The sequence below is a fragment of the Sinocyclocheilus grahami genome, unplaced genomic scaffold, assembly GCF_001515645.1.
Source record: "Sinocyclocheilus grahami isolate Dianchi unplaced genomic scaffold, SAMN03320097.WGS_v1.1 scaffold44.1, whole genome shotgun sequence".
Classification (NCBI taxonomy): domain Eukaryota; kingdom Metazoa; phylum Chordata; class Actinopteri; order Cypriniformes; family Cyprinidae; genus Sinocyclocheilus; species Sinocyclocheilus grahami.
Window position 1 is genome coordinate 1,532,914 of NW_015505223.1, and position 25,475 is coordinate 1,558,388.

The window sequence follows — 25,475 nt, forward strand, 5'->3', positions numbered from 1 at the left end:
TGAAATATATATATATATATATATATATATATATATATATATACAGACACACAAACACACACACACACACAATACTGTATTAATATGAAGGAATTTTCCGTATTGATTTTTTACATGAATTTACAAGTGTTGTGTTTTAGGGTCAATGGAAATGTCTGCAAAAAATTTATGGATAATGACATTTTATGTTTTTGGTGAATGAGTTACAGGAAGGCAGACACTTAGAATATTTTTCTAAATATATGGTATAATTTTTAAACACATGTCTGTGAGATTCTGAAAAACTGTCTACTTATCTACCTGGAACAGCTTCGTCTTCTTAAGAAGAGCAGGATGTCTCTCTCTTCTCCCTTCTGTCTGCTCAGAACCACAGGCACTTGGATAAATACTGATATTTCATCACCTCTGAGGTAGTGAAGGAAAAAGCAAAAGTCTTGAGCAAATATTTTGTGGGGTCCAAAAGGTGGGTAGATATTTGGTGTCAAAAAATGTGTTTGTACAGGAGCATTATATTAGTGTCCAGTTAAGAATTCTGCTCAGAGGAACATTTTATTGCTCTTTGATAGCTCAGGAGTCTTATTGGAGTTCTCTGTTTAAAGGAATAGTTCACCCAAAAATGAAAATTAGCTAAAGATGTAAATGAGTTTGTTTCTTCATTGGATCAGATTTGGAGAAATGTAGCATTACATCACTTGCTCACCAATGGATCCTCTGCAGTGAATGGGGGCCGTCAGAATGAGAGTCCAAACAACAGTTAAAAACATCACAGTAATCCACAAGTAATCCACACCACTCCAGTCCATCAATTAACATCTGGTGAAATGAAAAACTGTGTTTGTAAGAAACAAGTCCATCATTAAGGCAGTTTTAAATTTAAACCATTGTTTCCAGTTAAAATACAAGTCCTCTATGTATTGCTTTCTCCAGTGAAAAAGACGTTTAATCAGAATCAGTAGATAAATATGCACAGATCAAGCACTCTTTACAAGCTAAAAAAAATAAAATCCAAAACAGTTCTAAACAAATATATTGATGGATTGTGATGTTTTATCAGCTGTTTGGACTCTCATTCTGACGGCACCCATTCACTGCAGAGGATCCATCGATGAGCGAGTGATGGAATCCTACATTTCTCCAAATCTGTCGTAATGAAGAAACAAACTCGTCTACATCTTGGATGGCCTGAGGATGAGTACATTTTCAGCATTTTTTTCTTTTTTGGGTGAACTGTTCCTTTAAGTAACAAGTTTGTCTCAAATGTTTCTACTAAACTTCATTAGAAGAAACAAAAACAGTCTGTAATGAGTGAATTAATATATAGCCTTAAAATGAATGCAGATAGCAGCTTAAATCATTTGGCTTTGTACGAATTTGATGAGACGCTTGAGTTCATATTGAGAGACTTTTGATTGCAAGCTTTGGTATCTTGGCAAATCTGAGCAACTTATTTTATTTGCTTATTTGTATGTTGATGTTTCAGTAAAGAATTACATACTTCAGTCATTCTATATACATTCAAAATACATTTGAAAGTTTGTGTACTCTTGCTCGGCTCACTTTATTGGACTAAACACGTATGTTAACAGGGGATGACGGTTACAGATGGAGATGTTATTCACTCTGGATGAAGCATAACTGACATACACAATTAGCAGACACGTTCCACAAAGGTTATCACTGTCAGAGACTGTATTCCAATCAGCAGGCAGAGAATTCAATTCAAATCAAGATTTCTCACACTTGAGAGAAGCGGGTTTCCAAGATGAAGTGTCTGCCTTGATGCTACGTGATTGTGTCAGTGCAAATACCAGCCCAGCATGGCCAGTTGTTCTGATGCTTTTGTCAAACCAGATTCAAAGGATTTTTTTCATCCCAGCTGCTAATCTGAAATTGGATCACTGAGAACTGAGACAAGACTTTTCTCTGCCAGTTCTTTTTTTTTTCTCCCCAAGCTGCATTTACAGCTTTTCACACTATTCTTACCCCTGTCAGGCCACTCTTAACCCTGGGTTAAGCATCGTTTGATACTGGTCATTTTGAAGAGGGTCTGAACTGCTTTTATGAACTTGGTTATGAAGCCTAACTGTAGAGCTTTTGTAGTGTTTTGTGTTTATTTATTTAAGAATTTTGCATTCTAGAATTTATGGCAAGTTACACACACACACACACACAAAACACACACACACACACACACACACACACACAAACTGGCAACCAAAAGTTTTGAATAATTAAGATTTTTTTAAATGTCTCTTATGAAACTTACTTTTATTGTCAGAGTTGAAAACAGTTTTTGCTGCTTAATACTTTATTAAATGTTTGGTATACAGTGGGTACGGAAAGTATTCAGACCCCCTTAAATTTTTCACTCTTTGTTATATTGCAGCCATTTGCTAAAATCATTTAAGTTATTTTTTTTTCCTCATTAATGTACACACCGCACCCCATATTGACAGAAAAACACATTTACTTTAAATGCATTTTTTGTAACATAGTTACATAAGTAACATAGTAAGATAGTTTTTTTTTTCATTGCACTTATCCCAAACTTTTTAACCTTATCAAGGTTTCCATAAAAAAAATAATAATAAATGCTGTATCAAAACACACAACTGCTTTTGAAAGTTTTCAGATTTTGCTAGCATAATGTTGTAATTATGGCCATCTATCAGCATGGAAGGGATAACTGCTTGAAGGGATAGTTCACCCAAAAAATTAATTCTGTCATAATTTACTCACATCATGCAATTTCAAACATGTATGACTTTGTTTCTTCTGAGCACACACATTACATTTTTTTTTTTTAAATATATATATAGTGGTATTTTGGACCCCACTGACATCAATTGTATGGACAAAATAAACAAATAGATTTTTTTTTCATTTTTGGGTAAACTGCCTGTAAGTTAACCAGCTGAACCTTAACACCTTGGTACTTTTCTGTCAGTGCTATTTGCACATTATTTTGGGAAACTGCTTATTCTAGATTTGTACAGAAGAAGTGGAAACAAATGCTGTTTTTGTGCATATTTTTGGTGACATCTTCCATGAATGGCTCTGGGGATGTATTTCAGAATCGCTTTAATTCTCTGTAATGACTGCATGAATGTTTGCAGCGGTTCGTTTGTTTGCTGCTGCGCTCATTCCAGGAACAACGGCACGGATTATGAATGATGGATGCAGGAGAATGATCTCCCCTGGTTCTGAACTGATGGGTTTGACGTGTCCCATAAAAATATTTTCTTCAATATTTTATTCAAACAAAGATGCTAAATAGTTAGTTAAGGGCCCCTGCATGAATAAAGGGAATTTGGACCTTTAGGGACAGCTGTATGACTTAATAAAACAATTACTTTATTAAAATGAAATTATTAAAAACTATTATTTAAAATGTTTCAAATATTCATTTAATTAATTTAGAAATAGTATTGTATTTCTAATTATACTTTAGTCATTTATTGTTTATTTTGAGTAAAGTTGTATTAAATTAATAAAAGTTTATAGTCCAACAATATTTTCTTATTACCCCAATAAACTGAAATGAATAGAGGGACTTTGGATCACTAAAACATTAATTACTTTATTAATTATTAAAATGTACTTCAAATCATAATTTAAAATGACCATATTTTTATTTATTATTATTATTATTATTTAATTTTGTAATTCTTATTATACTTTGCTTCACTAAAGTCATTGAGCTGTATCAATTCATTGAATAAAAGTTTCTAGTGGATCTGCATTAAAAAAAGAATAATACCTTTATATTGATATGGAGATTATGTAGATTAGCTCAATTTACATCAAAAGTGTCTCAAATAGATGAACAATATCTGAGCAGAAAGATGTTCATTGTGGCTCATTGTACCGTCACTTTGATTAATTTCAATCATTTTCTCTCATTGATCGTCTAATATGTAATGTAGCTAAAACAAAGCGCAGACTTTTATCGGAAGCCTCATGAAAGAACTAAATGAATGACTTGCAGCCCTCGAGCCAACCTGAAAAGTGTTAGATTTGAACAGACTCTCTAATCTAATCATTAGCGCAAGGACAAATTAAATTTAACCGCTGAAGACTCAAAGTGGGAGGCTGGTTACGGTGTTCGCTCGAATCCAACATTTTAATTACCGCAACAGGCTTTTTGTAGCTTCCCCATGGGAAGCACGGGCCGAGGTGAGGCCAGGAAAGCGAGGAAATCTGCTGCTTTGGAAGATGTACTTGTGAGAAGAAGCCAAGTTCACGGAGGCCGAGCTCAAGCCTCCTCTGAGGTCAGCCTTTTCCCTTTCAATTAGGCCGGCTGTGTCCGTAATGTATTCAGAGGAGACGCTCTACTCAAGGCCAGTGGGAGCTGAATGCTAGTGTGTTTGCATGGTGGTCTTAAACTTCTGCTTTTCCAACCAGTTTATAAGTTAACACTTTTGCCCTTGTTAGCAATAAAACGATTTTGTTGCTAGCAGGTACGACCCATATAAAACATTATGATGCTTTTTTGAGTTACCTTATTTTATTTAATTGTATTTCAGTTGGTGGACAAGGTCAATTTAATATCATATATCATATAACTTTTTTTATTTAAGTTTTTTGTAATTTTAGTAATGTGCTTTTGTGATTTTTTTATATTTCTATTTTGCTTTAATTTATTTTTGTTTGAGTTATTTTAGTATTTTAATGCATTTGGTTGAAAAGTTGTCATTTTTTCATTTTCAATTTTAATTTTTTTATTTTAATTCCAGTTTAAGTTTTAGTATGCTTTTGTTTTTCATTTCAGTTTTAGTTGTAGTAATTTTAGTACTTCAGCTTAAACTTTTTTAAGTTTTTATTTTAATTGTCTAATTTGCTTTAATTTATTTTTTATTTTGGTTTTACTTTTTGTAATTTTAGTACTTCAACTTTTTTCTGTTGTTTGTCAAGGTGTTTGCCAATAAACAATTTTTAAGTTTAAGTTTAAGTTTTTTTTTTAAATCCAATATTTATATTTTATTTAATTTCAGCTTCATTTGAATTAACAAAACAATTTTTTTAATGTTCTTTATTCATTTTTATAATTGCTGACTTTTTCTATATGTTCAGTTTTCATTTAAATTTTTGTTTTTAAATTAACTTTTTATCTGCTATTTATTTATTTGTTTAGTTTGTTTCTATTTTGCTTTAATTTATTTTTATTTCAGTTTTAGTTGTTTTAGTACTTCAGCTTAAACTGATTTTATTTCAGTTGGTTCCCAAGGCTTTGGCCAATTGACAATTTTAATTGTAATTTTTTAATAAAATTATTTATATTTTATTTTATTTCAGCATCATTTTAATTCCAATGTTTATTATTATTGTTATTATTATTATTATTAGTAGTAGTAGTAGTAGTAGTATTTAAATTTTAGCACCATGCCCTACATTGTAAAACCAAATCTGTGAAATTTATGGTAAATAAACAGGCAACTGTGGTTGCCAGAACTACTGAAAATAAATAAATAAATAAGGTAGCAACATTTAAAATATTACACATTTATCTTAAATTTACAGTAAAAAAAACTTAAGCTTAAACTTACATACGTTAAAAATAATATATAAGAAGAAACACATTTATTTAAATGGAAAAACCATCACATGGAATTCTGGGAATGTTAATTTTATGTATTTTCACTGATGACATTCTTTTTCACTTCCAAAAACTGTACATTTAAGAGTATTTTACAGTAAAACTACATGAAATGTCTCCTTAGATCTATTACAGTTTTTTGCCGTATATATTTCCCTCTCCTGAGCTTCATCATCTGTCCATTCTGCTTATCCAGCAGCCCTCCGCTTTTAATTAGCAGTGAATATTCAGCGCTGGCTCGTGGTGTGTGCCGTCTGTAGAGGCCGGTGTGAGCTCTGAGATCCTGAGATCAAAGACTCGCTGTGTGGCGGCACGTAGTGGCTCCTCCTCGCGAGGCTGAACCCCAGCCGGACTGGAGGTCTTTCATACCGCTAGCCTTCAACTCCCTGCTTTACTATTTCATGAGCAGGACGAAAGAGACGAGCTAATTACACACAGACAGCATTATCAAAACAGAGGACAGCCGTCCATACACTCTCCTTACGCTGGTTTATCTGCGGTGAGGAGAGACGAGGGACTTAAGACTGAGTGCTGTTGTTCTTGGCCGTCTACCTGAAAGTAGAAGTCTTGAGGAACCCAGATTTCAATTATTTATCACCAGTGTTGGGGAAGCTGCTTTATGAGTGGCAAACTCCAGTATTCATTTCAAGCAGTTCAAGCAGGGACGGAGTTTAGTTACATGCTGCTGTTTTTGACTCTGTAGTACTACTTCTGCACTTTTGTATTCTGTATAGTTTATTTTATTTTATTTTTTATGATTACTTTTTATTTCTATTTCAAGAGGAAACATAACCATATATGTTTTGAATCTTATTCTTTATATTCTATTCAGAATATTTAGTTTTTGTACATTTTCTGTATATAGTGCTATATTTTCTTAATAATTCTAATTCTAATTCTAATTAATTTTATTATTATTATTATTATTTTATTATTTATTTCAAGCAGGGACTTGACCACTATATATAATTTGCATCTTTTTATTTATTTTTCCAAAATATTTAGTTACATGCTGCTGTTTTTGACTCTTTATATTCTGTATAGTTCATTTTTTTATTGTGTGTGTGTGTGTGTGTGTATGTATATGTGTTTATTGTTTTTTTTATTTCAAGCAGGGACTTAACCGACATATATATTTTGCATATATTTAAAAATATATATTTTCTTAAATGATGCTGTTTTTGACCCTGTATATCAATTTGTATTTAGTGTGAATTTAAATGTAAGTTTAATGTAATCTAATCAAGATTTATTTATTCAAATATTTAATTAATGCTACTTGCTTTGACTGTATATTCTGTATAGTACTATATTTTATTGTTTTATTTTATATTTTATTTAATTTATTTAGTTTCAAGCAAGGGCTATATATTTTACATAATTTTAATATTTTTTTCTCCCAAAATATTTAGTTACATGCTGCTGTTTTTAACTCTGTATGTTCTGTATAGTACTGTATTTTCTCATTTTATTAAAAAAAGATTCCAAGCAAGGTCAAATCACCATTTATATTTTGCATCTTTTTCACACACACACACACACACACACACACACACACACACATACAGTATATACACATATATACTGTATATGTATATATATATATATATATATATAGTTAAATAATTGCAAGCTTAATTCTGTCTCCCAAATTAAGATTTTAAGACCAGAGCTATGCAGCATTTTTAGACCTACAAATGACCTAGAATCTTTTGCTCTCTTAAATAACCACTGTAAAAAATGACCGTGAATTTAACCATAAAAGACTGTAAAAATGCTACAGTAAAAACCTGTTAAATGGTTAACAGTAAATTCCCCTACTGTATACGGTGAAAAACTGTGTTGGACATTACATGTATTGGACATAAATTTTACGGTAGTATACCGTTTTTGGAAGTGAAAAATACGGTATCATTTATAGTGAATAACCGTAAGTTGACATTCCCAGAATTCCCTGCGTTACATTTCAAATTTGATGTTTTTTGTTGAAATAACTATGTTTCTTCTTAGTTTTTTCTTATCAGTTTTGTATATTAGGGTTGTGTGTTACACCTAATGTTGTTAAATGAATGTTTATTGCATTATTTCAGTTTCACGTGTGTTGCCATGATGGTGTTTAGTGTTTGTGTGAATGACACTGTGCACCTTCTATATATGTTATTATTTAAAAGCTGCTTTGGTACATCATGTGACTTTCTTTAATCACCACCTGCATTTGGTGGTTATCAGTGTATTACAAAGGTACAAAACAGATTTCAGTACTTCAATAGGTTGGTATATTAACATTATATCAGTTAATGAAATTACGGTATTTAACTGTAAATTTATGTTAAAACCTAAAATGTTGCTACCGTATTTTTTACGGTAAAATTCCGGCAACCACAGCTGCTGGAATTTTTTTTGACAGTGAGTTAGTTTCAAGTAAGCACTATTTGTGCTACAAACCAGTATTATTATGATAATAAATTATAATAATATGATAGCAAACACCAGTTTGCAATATCAAGCAGCATAACAGACTGTTTTTTGTACAACTGAAATAACTGGCACTGGACACCGGAATACTTGCACATTCAAGTTAAAAATGGTCATACCCACTCTCATGTAAAAAATAAGATGAATAGCAGGCACTTTAGAAAAAGGGGATTGATTAACTCTTCAGTTTACTCAGCTGTTAAAATGTGTGCACAGTACAATGTCTCATTAAAAGCAGCGATGTTTTTTGTCGTGCTACACGCTTCCGCTACATACAGGAAAAGCTGTAGTATTTTGAAAGCAGCTTACACTACTGAAAACTGTAGTTAAATTAGTAGCAACTTCTTTTAGTTAGTTATTTAGCAATAGGTATTTTGTACCTGTTTATCAGGTTTGGTGTTTTGTGACCAATACAGTAGATGAAATTCCCTGCTTGTGGACGGCTTCATTCACATTGATCAGCATTTCTATTTTTGTATTTTTTATTTCTTTTTTGCTTCAGGTTCATGATATGAATCTTTAAGTTCATTTGCAACTCATAATAAAATATTTATTCATGCCTGATTATTTACATTGCATAAGAAACTGCTTAAACCGCACAAAACCACCCATGAATAACGAGGGATTCTGAACGTCATTAAGGAAATGCAGGACACATTCATCATGATATTAATCTTATGCACCGCAATGCATATGTAAACGTTTTAAAGAAGCTCTCATGCACATTGCTGTGAAAAGAGATATGCTGTTGAAATAATAATGGGCTGATTTATAAGAATCTTCATACTGTAAATATGTAAATCCATAAATAAGATCGCATTAAAGAGGTGATTGCAACAATACATTTTAAGTGTGTAATCTCCTCTTTTTTTCTTGCTTTTTGTTTTCACTGCCTTTATTATAATTTTTTTTATTTCATTTTATTTTATGGCGTCACAGAGATAAATGTAACTATATAAGTTATTAGTTAACTATAGAAATTATTATTAATATTATTATTATTATTATTATTATAAATAGTAACTCGCCAGTAGCTTGTTGCATCTGGTCATGTGATCTCAACATGGTGATTCCATGTTTTGTTTTTTTATAATTTCATAAGAAATTGTTTATAATCATTTATTTATTCGAATAATTTTTATATGCAAAACAATATGAAATTTTTCTAATGCAACTAAGTTCAGCTCTTATTCTCTTCAGTGTTCTTTTATTATCATGTATACTATCATACCGTACTATTTTTGTTAATATTTTAAATTAGGATTTAAATGTTTAAATGTTAAATGTTTTAGGATTTTCAGTTTTTATTACAGTTTTTGTTAAAGATTTTGTAATAATTTTGCTTTTTTGTCATTTTCTTTTTTTCATGTATTATTAGTTATTTAGTTTGAGTTATTTTAGTACTTCAGCATAAATGATAGAAAATGGCAATGTTACAATGGCAACTAGCTAAAATAAAAATGGTTATCTGTTATTTCAATAGTTTCTTTTATTTCATGTAATAATTTTTTTTTTTTAATGGTTTTAGTTTTTAGTTAATAACCCTGATTTTCTTTCTGTCTTTGCCAGTGGGATGCAATCAACGAAATGGATGAGTATTTCAGCCCCATCCACACGTACCAGGTGTGCAACGTTATGAGCCCCAGCCAGAACAACTGGCTCCGGACCAACTGGATCCAGCGAGACGGCGCCCGGCGGATCTACATCGAGATGAAATTCACGCTGCGAGACTGCAACAGCATGCCAGGCGTGCTCGGTACCTGCAAGGAGACCTTTAACCTCTACTACTACGAGGCCGACCGCGACGTTGGCACCAGCATCTGGGAGAGTCAGTTTTCCAAGATCGACACCATCGCGGCCGACGAGAGTTTCACTAACGTGGACCTGGGGGTGAGGAGACTCAAGCTCAACACTGAGATCCGCGGCGTCGGGCCGCTCAGCAAACGCGGCTTCTACTTGGCCTTCCAGGATATAGGAGCCTGCATCGCTATCGTGTCCGTCCGAGTGTATTACAAACGCTGCACGGGAATGGCTCGCAACCTGGCCGTCTTCACGGACGTGGTCACGGGGGCCGACTCGTCGTCTCTGGTGGAGGTCAGAGGTCAGTGTGTGGACCACGCAGAGGAGAGAGACACTCCTAAGATGTACTGCAGCTCTGAGGGCGAGTGGCTCGTTCCTATTGGACGATGTGTGTGCAGTGCCGGCTTTGAGGAGCACAGAGACAACTGCATTGGTGAGTGACAGTACTCTAATTATTATTATTCTGCATGAATTTAGTTGCTTATTCACCATCTTTGAGCACCTTTGAACATTTCAAACAGATGGATAATTACAATTCCCAATCCAGTCTATGATATTTTGGTCACTAGACGCGGCTCAAGTCTCTTCTTCAGCTGAAGGCAATTGCTTTTGCCTGTTTTATTATCTGCTAGGACTTCAGGATGCCCGTAGTGGGACGAGTCACATGTTAAGGTGTAATAGGGTTAGAGGTTTGTTCTTAGCCTTAATAAGAACCATAAAATATAAATGTTTGATATAACAATTAGAGATGTTTCCCCCCCCTTTTGGTTGTTTGGCAATAATGCAGAAAACAGAATTTAAAAAAAGGTAGCCAATAATAATCATAAATGTTTGATATATTAAATATATATATGTTCTGTTGTATAGAGGAAGATTTTAGAGACACATTTAAAAAAATATCAATAATATTGATATTTAATGTTTAATTCTAAAATAATAAGGTATTATATCTATTTTTCTGTGGTGCTGTAAAGAGGATAAGACACATTATGAATAATATTAATATTTGTATTTATATGTTTATTATTAAAATAAAAAAGTATTAAATATATAATGCAAAATATTTTTTTCATGTAATTTTTGTAGCTGTTGTGATGTAAAGAGGACTATTTTAGAGACACATTTTTAAATAACAATAATATTAATATTTAATATTGTAATTTTAAAATAATAAAGTATTAAATATAATATTTTTTATTTAATTTTAATATCAATTTTGCTGTGGTGCTGTAAAGAGGATGAGACACAAATGATTAAATATAAAATATAAAAAAATACATTTTTATGTCATATTTTTAGCTGTGGTGATTTTTGTTGACACATTTTTTAAATATCAATAATATTTATGTTTAATATTAAAATAATAAAGTATTAAATACTTTTTTGCTGTGTTGCTGTAAAGAGGATTATTTAGAGACACATTTTCAAATATTAGTAATATTAATCTTTTTAATGATATGTTTAAGATTAAAATAGTAAAGTATTAAATATAATATATAATATAATACATTTTTAATGTAATATTTTTAGCTGCAATGACACATAATATAATATAATATAATATAATATAATGCAATGTAATAGTATAGATAATGCATTAAGTTCAAAATTGAAAATTGTAATTTTTAAAGTAACACAAGATGATGTCCAAGTATTATATTATATTATATTATATTATATTATATTATATTATATTATATTATATTATATTATATTATATTATATTATATTATATTATATTATATTATATTATATTATATTATATTATATTATATTATATTGTTGGTTCTGTGTTAAACCATTTTAAAAAAGGACTTTGTTATATTACTATGTTTCTTTCATTCTCTAGTTTCTCAATTATATTAACCAGCTCGTTTTTGCACTTCTCATTGCACTGGATTGAGCAGCCACTGTATATTTCACAGGATACATGACTAAATTCTATGGAATTGTTATTAATTCAATGTCCCTCATGTTGCCGGTACAAGGGCATTCTGTTTCGAACGTATTACTCAAACGGTCACAAACTCATAGTTTGTCAGGTCATTTTCTGCTCGATCTGTGGCTAATAGTACTCACAGCAATCCATTTCCTTTTCCTCTGCCTCCTTTCTAAAGTGCTGCCGCTGTCTGCGCGTGTCAGTAAAGGTTAAGTGTCTGAGCTGCAGAGTCAGGCTTTCGGTGTCTAAACTGGGTCGCTGTGCTAATTCTCTCGGTGAACGCGGCCTCCTCTAGTCACGCACATCTCAGGGACAAACCCGGCACGGCAAACTGGGCTGCTCTTGGACACAGTGAAAACAAAAAAAAAGTATGCCACTTTAAAGCCTTAGGCGCAGACCCCCGTGGAAGGATTGCATGTCGTCGCAATAGAAAATGTCAAAAGGCTTCCCGTGTTCTTTGACCGAGAGCCGAGCGATGGGCTTTAAGTGCCGATCAAAACAGAGCGCTAGCTTCACGCCTCACTCCTGTCAGCTCCGTTTTGGGTTTTCCAGTGGCAGCCATTACTCCCAGGCCTTCCGGTCCAGCGTGAAAATGTAGGGAAAATACCCATTTCAGAGGAGATGAGATAGTTCATGCTCATTGGGGTAGCAGGAGCCTTGTCAAATCCACTCCATTTGGCAAGTTGATTTAACCTACTTAGATTCAAGAGAGAGTGTCTTCCCCACATGTTCGGCCGCCGCTGTGGGCTAACTTATTCATGAGCGCTTGTAAACAGGCTTCCATGCAAAACAATTGTGTTTGGAGAGCCATGATGATGCTGTGCTGGGGTTAACAATCAGAAAATACAGCGGGCTCCAATGGTCTGAGGCCATATCGAAAAGTCTGGAAAGAAACAACTTTTTAGGATTTTGAGAAATAGATAAACATCAAATGCGGTGATGTAAAATGAACAAGAAATATTTCAGATTTTGCAGTGTTTTTGTCCATTTGTGATTTGGTCATGTCAGATTTTCTTGCTTTGAACTGAAGACAATTTTTATTCAACTTTTTACACAAATTGTTGTGCTGATGTTATAATTTATAATGAAAATTATATAAGTTAGAAAAACAGCATTTATTTTAAATAGAAATCTTTTGCAACATTTTAAATGTCTTTACTGTCATTTTTTATTAATTGAATGTGTCCTTGCTAAGTATATAAATATGAATAATAATATAATAATAATGTATAATAATGTATAATAATATTTAAAAAAATCTTGCTGATGGCAAATGTTTACTTTTATGTGTGTGTGTGTTTGTTAACTGAAATAAAATAAAATATAAAAACTTAAACTTATTTTATTTCAGTTAGTTTCCAAGGCAACATTCATCATTTTTTATTAGTTTACCTAAAATAACTAAAACTAAAACTGAAATAAAAATGTATAAAAACTATTTAGACATATTTAAAAACAACAAAAACTAGACAAAAAAACACAACAGAATTAAACATTTTTTTTACTGAAATTAACATGAAAGCAGAAAATATAAAAATCTAATATATTTCAAAATATTATGTCAAATGATAGCCCTGATATATCATAGAAATTAACAATTTTGTTCAACGGGGATGCAATACATTCATCACAAGTGATAGTAAAGACTTTTATAATGCTACAAAAGATTTCTAGATTTCTATTTCAACTCAATTCTGTTCTTTTGAACTTTCTATTCATCAACAAATATAAGTGACACTCTGTTTCCACCTAAAAAAGCACTGTAATATATTGTGGCACAGCTGGTTACCCAGCATGCATTGTAGCTGGCGTCAAATCAGAAGTGAGTTTGGTCTGATTACTCACTAGGACTGTAAAAGTGTGTGAACCTGTTGAAGGTGTGCATTTATGGCCTGTTGAACGTGTACATTTCACTGCAATATTGCGTTTTGTGTTTGTGTTAGCCTTGTTGAGCTGTGTAGTCCCTTGCCGGCCATGTTTGTTATTGCTATACCTACTTGTATGATGTTGCTTGCTACTGTTTGCACTCACTATGTGTCACTTAAAAATAAGTGTGACATTACTTAAGTCGTTTTTAATATCTTGTCTAGCATCAACAATACGCTGAAAAAAAATTGCGAGGGCACAAAACAAAGCTTAAAGCAACACTCCACTATTTTTGAAAATAGGCTCATTTTCCAACTCCCCTAGAGTTAAACAGTTGAGTTTTACCATAAAAATGCCGTACATTGTTCAAGACGAAACAGTGTTTCTTTATTCTGAAGGGCTCCGAGTTCAGAGTTGTTAATTGAAGTCTTTTGTTAGTTATTGAGTTTTGTAAAAAGTCTGACTTCATAACATTTCGTGACATTAGATGATTTGAAAGCCAATCAAAAGCTACTGTACATTGTTGAAGAGGCCAGCTTTTCACAATCCAAGCCACCAATTTCCACTTTTCATGCTCTCACAGATTATAATTATGAACTCCTCCATACAATCTAGCATGTGCTAGTGATTGTTAGGCATCTCGCTGTCTTTCATGAGGTGACACATCAGCAGCCCGCTGGCATCACGTAAGGGAATTTCAGAATGCTTTAGTCTGTCACTCTTAGATAATGATATTTATTTTCTGACAGTGTACAATTGAATGAAAAGGAAAGAAAGAGAGCTGTAGAGTTTAAATATATATGACATTAGATCATGCATCTGAAAGCAGCCAATCAGATTATGAATTTACTAAGCAGACACAGACTTGACAACCAGGTGAAAATACAATGCGGTTCGAGAGATGTGAGGAACTGGCTCTGCATATAAGCTGAGAAAGATTGTGTAATTTATTTGCATGTGTTGATTGCGTTATTTTAGGCCCCTATTCACGATCATGCATTCAGTTCCCTCGCAGATCAGTTTCATGTGGCGCAAGTGTTTAGATATGAGTCATTCCGTATCAAGTCAACCAAATTTCAGAAACTTCCTCGGCTCAAATTTTTGATTGTCAATATTTTTTCTGAAGAATGATAAACATATATATAGTGATGAAAGCCAAAATAGTAAATGTCAGATGTAGATTCAGAGCCAGATTACAGGGGGGTAAAAATGACTTTAGAAAGATGGCAGCATCATTATTTTATTTTTACACAGAGATTGGTAGGTCTATAAGTAAAATCTGTTGACTTTAGCAATCTTTGTTGCATTATCCGCCAGTGGTGACCATTCAAAATGGGAAAAAGCACTTTTTAATTTTTTTCACCAAAGATTGCATGCCTGTAAAAATAATGGATTACTCAGTAAATATACAGAGGACCACTGATTGAGTTGACACAGAATGACCCATATAACTTGCTGAAGTTGAAAAAAAGAATATTAATGTTGGGTTATGTTTTTTAAAAGTCTGTTTACATATTTTTTAAGGAGTGGAGGAGGACACCAACTGTACTTATGCAGCATAATCAACAGTATAACTGTATTAGCAGGGAGATTTGACATGACATTAAAACAGACCTTTGCTAAAGTGTCATGTGATGAACAGTAGATTTCTATTTTTATATACTTTATTAAGCCAAGAAGAGATGTACAAGAATTTTCACAATGTACTGCATGTTCTTGAAGTCATGTTTCAGGTTTAATACAAACATTGACCATCATTTTTTTATTAGTTTTTGTGGCTCATTTACCAGAAAATTAGACTGTAGAAAATAATTACATAAATAAAATAAAGTTTGTATGTTTAAGAAATTACAAATGTGAAACTTGTTTATCCAATAACTACTAGTCTCGTTCATGCAAAAGTTGCATGACAAAAGTTAATAAAAAGTGAGTATTTTGCATTGATTGCATTACGCTGCTTAGTGTCTTTGTAAGTGCATTGTGATAAACATGTTTTCTTTGTTTTTAGTGACAGAAGAGTCCAAACTGTGGCAATCGGCAACATGCCACAGAACCCAGAGCGTGTCTATATGTCTGCCGGCTCGAAGTTAAAATCCAACACGCAAACAGTAATTTACTGTTTCATTTGAGCCACACTGTATGTCAAATAAAGAAAAACCGTATGACGTATGAGGGTCAGCGCTGTGCATGTGCCGGTGAATCTCGTAAAAACCAACGTTTGTTAACAGGAGCAAAAGAAGCAAAGTTTCCTTACTTCTTCTCCTGGCTTATATCGAAATCCTCCGACATTCTTCTTTACAAATCCTCGTTTTGTACTTCTAATTATTGACCGTTGTTTTGATCTCTCCCCTGCGCTTCCGCGTGTGTCACTTCTGAGCGGCGCATGTGCAAAGCTGACCTCATACATCATCCGCCCGGAGCTGCTGTTGGCGCAAGCTACATTAAAGTGATTAATACGTTTTGAATATGGATATTTTTCTTACAAAAACGTATCGATTCACTACAGGAGGCCTTTGTTCACCAACTAGATAATAATTAGATAATGTCTAATTTGCATATTTAAACATAACTAATATAAAATACTGGGTATGAATGGTAATATCTATGTGAGACACTGTTTTTTATGGATGGGTGCTTTTTATTTAACTTCTTTTGGACTGATGCATGCAACACCCGCTGAGTGGCATTAAACAGCTTGAAAGATCAAAGACACTTTTTAATCTAACTCTGACTGGATTCGTCTGAAAGATGAAAGTCATATACACCTAGGATGACTTGAGGGTGAGTCATTTGTGGGCTAATTGTCATTTTTGGGTGAACTAACCCTTTAACTGGTCTGATTTAAAGGGATAGTTCACCAAAAAAATACAAATTCTGTTATTATTTAGTCACCTTGAAGTTGTTCCAAACCTGTATGAGTTTCTTTTTTCTGTTTAACACATAAGAAGCTGTTTTGGTAACCAAACAGTTGTTGGTAGCCATTGATTTGCATAGTATTTATATAAGTCAATGGCTACCAGCAACTGTTTGATTAAATCACATGAGTTGTAATCAGATAAGACCAGTAAACCACCTTAGGATGGTTTAAGCAGTTTTCAACAGCGTTACTGTTTTTTCATGCACTGGTAAATTTTTTGATTTTGGGCTATTTGGCTTTTCATCACGTTTTTTTTTTTTTCAAACTAGTGGGAATGAAATGCAAAATAGACTTTTAATTGTTTATTTTTCCTCCGGTGCTGAGTCAGACATCTCCACTTTAGTAGCACTTACATGCATCAAACTTTAAAGTTTTATTCCTGACTATAATTCTCCTAACTACAGTATATTCTGAAGGTTTTTTACAGAGGGGTTTGTTCATCTATTTGTTTGTTCATATATACATTTGTCGGATTGTAGTGCCACAACAGCAGTCACTAAAGCCTGCTGTTAATAAACTTCTGCAAATGGATTCTAACGGCACCTCAGCCTAGTTGTTACACAGATTTTATACACCATTATTGTTTTTTTTTCTGTCTGATGACAGTATTTTCTTATTTATAGAGTAATAAAAAGAGATATCAAAAATGCCTTTGGTAAAAACTCGAGCATGGCAACAAAATGCAAGACAATTTTGGCTTTATTTAATGTTCAGATTTCTGTACTGTAAATTTATGAAAATAAGTACATATTTAATTAGATAATGTCTAATTTGCATATTTAAACATAACTTGTAATATAAAAAACTGGGAATGAATGATATCTATTAGTAAAAATTTACTCTATTTTTTATTTTCTTCTTTTTTTTGTGAACGCTTATTTACTTTTATTAACAAAATTGACTTTGATATATCTGCTGATCACAAAGTATTGAAATATATTCTGCTATTTTGTATAGTAAGCACTCACTTTATTCATATAATTATTTGGTTGTTTGGTTATTCATCTATCATTTTTCCACTTTCTGTTAATTCAGGGTTGTGGAACGGGGTGGGGAAAGAAAATACATAATTATGTAATTGTTAGAATTTTTTTTGTTTAAACATGTTTGAAAAATTAATAAATACAGTGCAAAACATTTTTTTAAATTACTCTATTCACCTGGAGTGTCTTTCCTTACAGGAATAGAAAATTGACTCACCCTCAGGACATCCAAGAAGTAGTTTGTTTCTTTTCAGAACAGATTTGGAGAAATTTAGCATTACATCACTTTCCGTCAGAAAGAGAGTTCAACAGCTGATGAAAACATCACAATAATCGTCAAGTAATCCACACGACTCCAGTCCATCCATTAACGTATTTTGAAGTGAAAAGCTTAATATTTGTAACAAACAAATTCATAACATTTTTGACTTCAAATTTGATTCCTCTACTTAAAATATTGCTTTCTGCAGTGAAAAATTTGTCTTCTCTGAATCAGGAGAGAAATATGCACAGATCAAGCACAGTATATAAGCGAAAACGGTCCAAAACACTACTGGAGGAAGTGATGGCTTAAAATTTGTTGATGAAGAAACAAACTCATCTAGATCTTGGATGGCCTGAGGTTAAGTAAAATTTCCATTTTGGGCTGAACTATTCCTTTAAGATCCAGTCAAAACTACAATAAATCAAACAAAAACATGCCTTTTACTAGTATTTTATCTCATCTGTGTTGTTGTTGTTGTTTTTCAGCAGGAAGGAAGTTAACATTTCAGAAATACCTTTTAGAAGAAGTTCTAACTAATCGTTTGAATTCTGTTTAATCATTTATTCATGTCTTTTTTCCATATCCCGAATACAGCAAGTACTGTACACAACCTGTGTAAAATCTTTACCTTTTGATAATTAAAAGGTAAAGTGCATCACAATGCAAAGCTTCCTCCTCCTCAGTCCATCCAGAAGAGAAAGGCTGCAAAAACAGGTCTTTCAGAAATCAGCTTCATGGTAAAAGCTCCAGAGAGAATTTATTTTTAATGCTAACATTCAAGCAGCTCAAGGATTTCAGTCTTGACATGAACATGAGCTGATGTGCCTCAGAGGAGCATTTCTTGCCTTAGGTGTGAGATGTAATGAATTAAATGTATTCTTTGAAATAAATTAAATTGATGTGGTTGCATGCACAATTATTTTTTTTTGGGGGGGGGGGATAAATTAATACTTTTATCCAGCAGGGATGCATTAAAAGTGACAGTAAAGAAAAAAGTTATATTTCAAATAAATGTTCTTTTGAACTTTCTATTCGTCACAGAATTCTGAAAAAAGTATCAGTGTTTTTACAAAAATATGAAGCAGCACAGATGTTTTCATCTTTGATAATAATAATAAAAAATGTTTATTGAGCAGCAAATCAGCATATCAGAATGATTTCTGAAGGATCATGTGACACTGAAGACTGGAGTAATGATGCTGAAAATTCAGCATTGCATCACTGCATCATTATCGTTATTGTAAATTATAGTAATATTTCAGAATATCACAGTATTTTTGATCAAATAGATGCAGCTTAGTTAAGTGCCAATTTTAGGAAGGGAATGAGAGGAAAGACATTTCTAATTATAATCAATGTTTACAGACCTATAGTCGTTAAATTTAGTATGCCACTTTTTTAATCAGTTCCATAATGTTTCTTTGGATGTGTCTTGTACCTATTGTTTTTTCCCCAAATTTCAATTACTTGAATTTCTTTTTAATAAAAATGTTACAAAATACCACAAATGCTACTTTTATGAAAGGTCTAAGGAGAAAATGAATGGAAAAAATACTTCCAGAGCACTTGAAAAAAAACTAGGTGGTCACTGTTGACATTATTCATGAGCTCATTAACATAAGGCCACCCACTTTTAAATATTTATGCTTATTCATCAACTGCTACTAGAGTTGTGATTGATTATCCAAACAACAGAGGTGAGTTAGATCTTTTAAAAAAGACGTTTTAAAGGTACAGTAGCAACAACTGTCAGTTTAACAGGGTCAAAAAGAACATGACTGTTTTTGGTGCAAGAAACTTTGACTGAAATTATAATTAGACTTATTGGACTTAATATCAATGCACTTTTGTTAGGCCTTTTAGGGAGTTAGCCATTATGTAATGTTAAAACAACAAAGCAGAAATGTTTGCGTTGTATATTAGAGGCTGAATGAGAACATCTGTTTTATGAGTCTCATAGGAAACAATCATTACAGTAACAGTACAGGCCTTCATACATCTTTAAAATGGTACACCGCTGTGCTGTACGTGTGGCTGGTCCAGATCTAAAGCAGGACAGCGAGTACCAAGCGAATGACACACTAACATGAGTGTGCTGGATGCGTCTGGACCCTGAGCAATCAGTAACCCCTTCAGCGGAGAGAGGGACGTTTACAGCACGTGTGTTTGGAGGACCTGTGATAGAGTGCCCCATTTCCAGCTATGATTTAACTGACAGAATCATTCATCACTCAGACAATCCTCCCAGCTCATTAGCAGTTGTTGTTTGGCTCCCATAAGAGTTCTGAGGGTGTTTAAGAGCATGAAGAGTGTTTCTGTGTGTGTTTTTGTGAATATTCCTGGATCCTCTCTTGGTCTCTTAAAGAAATAGTTTGCCTAAATTAAGATCCATTATTCACTCACCCTCATGTCATTGCTGTCGTGTTACTCAGAATAAGTTTAAGTTTAAGTTTATATACATATATATCAATACACATACATAGAAAAATAGAACAGTTTATCTCACATATATATGTATCCATACATATACAATTATGTTACACATATCCATACACATATTTACACATAATACTTGCTCGAAAGGGAGTGGAAAGAAGTAGAACTTATTTGCTCCCACCCCCAATTCATTCCCATATATTACACCATATGGTTGCTGCCATTATCTGTTACTAATCATTTATGTGATATTATAATAGTTATATACAAATACCCAAATACAATATGTCCGTCTCAATAATCACAATAATACATTATAATAATCCTCATTATCATAAACATTCTAATAATATTTATAATAAACACTAATATCTGCTCCTGTCATTATCATTATTATTATTTGCTCAGCTATGTAATCGTATCCCGGTCTGTTGTAATTATATCACCATTTATAGTATCAATATTAATAGTAAGAACAATTATGATCATCCCTACTACCGTTTTTTATACAATAACCATCACCCCATAATCACAATCCTTAGAACACCAAGATCACTCCCTCAGCCTTATATTTTTTTCAACACCATTTCTTTGTTTCTTGATTTAAATAGCTAAATATTTAGAATAAAGTTTGAAAAAGATGAGGGTGAGTATATGATGACTGAATTTTCATTTTGGGTGAACTATTCCTTTAAAAGTCATAAGCTCAAATATTTGACCAAGCCATAATCAGACATAATCTTTTGCATAACGCCACATCTTGTAATCTTTGGACAAAAATATTATTATTATTATTATTATTATTATTATTATTATTATTATTATTAAAAAAGAGTGAATATAGTAAGCAATTCTTTCAAGGTTTTATGTTATTTTGGGGAAAAAAATAAAAAATTTTGTGGTTAACTTTTTATTGTACTTCAGCAGTGTAACTGTGGACATGATATATTTACAACTTTATTTTATATTATATTATATTATATTATATTATATTATATTATATTATATTATATTATATTATATTATATTATATTATATTATATTATATTATATTATATTATATTATATTATATTATATTATATTATATTATATTATATTATATTATATTATATTATATTATATTATATTATATTATATTATATTATATTATATTATATTATATTATATTATATTATATTATATTATATTATATTATTTTATATTATATTATATTATATTATATTTTTATTTAGATTATTTTTTTCTATTGACTAATCTTAGAAGAAATAATACGACGCATCTCTATCAGCCTTATGTTTTTATTTTAAATATAATATAACAATAATCAATATAATAAATAAACAGTAAATCTTTTTAATGTTTTGATATTTTAGCCAAATTGAAATTATGTGGTTACATTTTTTATGTACTCCGTTTACAGGTTTGAACAAATATTATATTATATTATATTATATTATATTATATTATATTATATTATTTTTTTCTACTGACTATTCTTAGAATAAATATTTTTTTATTTTAAAATATATTTTTTATTGTTTACAAATAAACAAGGTAAGTAAAAAATAACAATCTTTTCAATGTTTTGATATTTTAGCTTTTCAATGTTTTGAAATTTATTTGGTTGCATTTTTAATGTACTCAGGTTATTTGCAATTTTTAACAAATTTTACTTTATATTATATTGTATTATTATATTATATCATATTTTTAAGTATTTTTTTGTTTTACTTAATTTTAATTAATTTTCATTTTAATAGTTCTCTATTAATTTTATGATAATTTCATGTTGAATGTTTCTTTATGAAATGTGTAATTACTCCAACCTGGTTTGCGACACTGACTGTGGAAAGACGCCCATTCATGATCATTTAGTTGAGCATATGACGTTACACTACAGTAAATAAAAACATTTTATTCGTGCCGATGCTTGAATCACCTTGTTCTCCTACAAGAGTTTGTATAGTCTGGTCATGAAAAACACAAAGGTGGTTATTCTTTTCAACCATATTTATTTAACCGTCTACACAAAGAGTAAAAATCAAGGTCAGCATACAATGGCTGTAAATATTCATTCAAATTCATAGTAATGCAAATGTGGATGCAAGGAGAGCGGCGCTCTGACAGGTGCTGACAAACCAAACAGTGTGCCAATGTACAAAAAACCCCAGTAGAACGCCGCAGCCCTAATGTAGTGTATGTAAACACTGCCGGAGTCTCTTCTCACCCCTCGTGCTTTTTTAACCCTTATCTGCTTTGAAAAGAGACTTACTAAGTAGAAAGAGTCTTAAAAGCCCAAATGGAAAAGGTCACCAAAGTTCCTCATGATTAACTCACGTCTGTCTGTCAGTGTGTATGTTGAATGTGCGCTTCTGATTGTGTTGCCAGAGGTAGTCTGTCAAAATCTTCAAAGCGTGTAGACGTCACTGTACTCCATGAATGTATGGCCGCAATGTTTATCGTGACCTGCTTTTTCAAAAAAACATCAAGGGAGGGAAGGATTAATCGGATCAAGCCAAAAGAGAAAATAGACAAGGATAAATACTGCAAGAAGGAATAGTTTTTGGACTCCCTGGGGTTTATGTCAGTGGAGATAAAAAACTTGTTATCGCTCTATGTTAATTCTCAATTCTTCCCTCAGATCTCTCACCCATGCACTTGTTGTCCTTACTTGTCCTCATTTTGGAAACTCTGAACCGCTACACTTGAGAGTGACAGTGTTGCGCTGAATGTTCACAACTTGTTGCACTTCATTTTGTTACAAATAATGTTAATAAAAATGCCATTTGCAACCCTTTTTACTTCCATAATGTGATGTATTTCTCAGTTAAACAGGATATTCAATGAGAGAGGATATACACTCTTAAAAATAAAGGAATATAGGTTAGTGTAAAAACATTTTAATAGTTTCCTAAAAAGTTCCTTGGATTTAAAAGCTTCTGTCAAAAAATATCCAGGTTTTGGCACGTGCTATGTGAGAATTTATATATATATATATATATATATATATATTATAGACATGATTCAAAAAGGATAAATGGTCCTGAAAAAAAAATTGTTGTTCACAGTCAAAAAATTGATATGAATGGGAAGCGAATTTCATCTAGTAGAAACGTTTGGTACTGCGCCCCAAACAAAATCTTACCGAAAGCTAATATTTTAAAATATCAACTGCAAATTTGGAACACAGCTTGTTTTTTAAAATATCAACTGCAAATTTGGAACACAGCTTGTTTAGATTTATGGCTTTGATGTATACTCAAGTCTGTGCTCCAGAGCATTAAAGATTTATGACCGTTTAAGTTGGATATTTCATTTTCAGGTCTATGCACAAAAAGTGGTTAGCAGGTAATAAGTGGATCTTAATTATTCCATAAATAAGTTCTAGTAACATAAAATCCCCTAAAAATACAAAATATTAAATAAAAAATATAATCAAACTAAAATATAGTACATTCATTTGGTTGAAATAAAAACAAGTTTTATGAACATCTAAGCAGCAAAGAAGCAGTGGATTGTGGATTGTTTTGAGTTAAACTCTGTTTCTGTGTTTCCTGTTAGCATGTGAGGTGGGCTTCTACAAGCCAGTGGCAGGAGATCAGCTCTGTGGGAAATGTCCCCTCCACAGTCACTCTGAGACTCGAGCAGCTCTGACCTGCCCGTGTGATGCCAACTTCTATCGTTCCTCTACAGATCCACCTGCTTCTCCCTGCACAAGTGAGTCTTCATGTTTGCAAATCATCAAACCAAGAAATCTTCTAACTTTGATTTCATTTTTAGATACAGTGGCCCAGAAAAGTATTTGAAAACACATATATGAATGTCAATGCATAACATATGTAATATGTAAAACATTTCAAATGCTGCAGGATATTTTCTCTTCACCAACTTCACTTTACTTTATAATTTTTTGAAGTTTTAGTCTTTTAATCAGCTGGATTTTTTTGTAGATTTTTGGTAGATTTAAAAAAGATCATTGCAATAAATATGTAAATTTTATTATTTTATTTTTTTCATTTCTTTTTATTTGATGCATTATATACATGTTTTATAATATAGATAATTTTGGATAAATAAAATTGATCAGATAAAAAAATAAATAAAAAAAAAGTTTTTTATTTTAGGTTTAGACTTTGCTTAAAAAAATGTGTGTCTGTGCAATCTGTAAAACAAATGTAAATATTTTGAAATTAATTTAATTATAATAGTATTTTAAGTGTGCTTTAAGTCTCCCAATACTTTCTGGGACCAAAAATATAACTTTTTTTTTTTTTACTTTTAATGAGTGGAAAAATCTCAAGACAAGATTACTTGTTGAACTGGGGTCGCGTGGTTACTGAAGTGCAAATTCAATCATTCTCTTTTGATCAGCTAGCCTGATAACCACCAATTCCCTCAACCTCACTAATTAACCTATAATTAAGAACTGTCTAACTTCACCCTCCCCGCAGGACCCCCGTCAGCTCCAGTAAACATCATCTCATCTGTGAACGGCACCTCGGTCAGTCTGGAGTGGGGTTCACCTTTGGACACAGGAGGACGCAGTGATGTCATCTATGACGTCCTTTGCCAGAAGTGCGACAAAGACGGGACACAGTGTGAGGACTGTCGGGTGGGTGCCAGAGGGGGTAACGGGGTGGGGAATGGCAATGGAAGAGCTGCAGACACCAATGGAGCTGTTAGTGGGACAGTTGGAGGAGGAGGACCTGGGATGAATGGGGTCATGGTAGCCCTGGTGCGCTTTATCCCTCAGCAGATGGGACTTACAGAAGCATGGGTGACGGTGCTGAATCTCGCCGCTCACAATAACTACACCTTCCGTATTGTTGCTCTAAATGGAGTCACGCACTTGAACAACGAGCCCCCACAGTCTGTGACAGTCAATATCACCACAAACCAGGCAGGTAGGAGACACTAATGGGTCATTAAAGTTTGATTTCATTTATTATTTACATAATTCCTAAACCACTGCAGCTTGAAAATCAAGGTCTTACTAGACTAAGGTCTAGTCTAGTCTACTAGGCTCTAGCCTACTAGCCTAGTCAAAAGCTAGCTGACTTGTCCATGATGTGTTTTGAAACTTGGTCAACCTCAGCCTCTAACATGGTTGAAATAGGCCCCACCAGCTATTAATCTAACTTATTAACCACCTAAAGTAATTTGAACCTGCTAGTGACCATAATTGACCAGTTTTAAA

The 25,475-nt window shown here is 32.5% G+C and overlaps 1 protein-coding gene across 2 annotated transcripts in view; it reads left to right on the plus strand.

Moving 5' to 3' along the window:
• LOC107582396 (ephrin type-A receptor 8-like) overlaps positions 1-25,475 on the plus strand; it is an 86,081-nt gene that overhangs the window by 41,039 nt on the left and 19,567 nt on the right. For both annotated transcript variants that reach the window (XM_016268223.1, XM_016268225.1), the window contains exons 3-5: positions 9,641-10,304; positions 23,840-23,995; positions 24,730-25,182. In XM_016268223.1, coding sequence (XP_016123709.1) covers positions 9,641-10,304; positions 23,840-23,995; positions 24,730-25,182 — 1,273 coding nt within the window. The remainder of the gene's footprint in view (positions 1-9,640; positions 10,305-23,839; positions 23,996-24,729; positions 25,183-25,475) is intronic.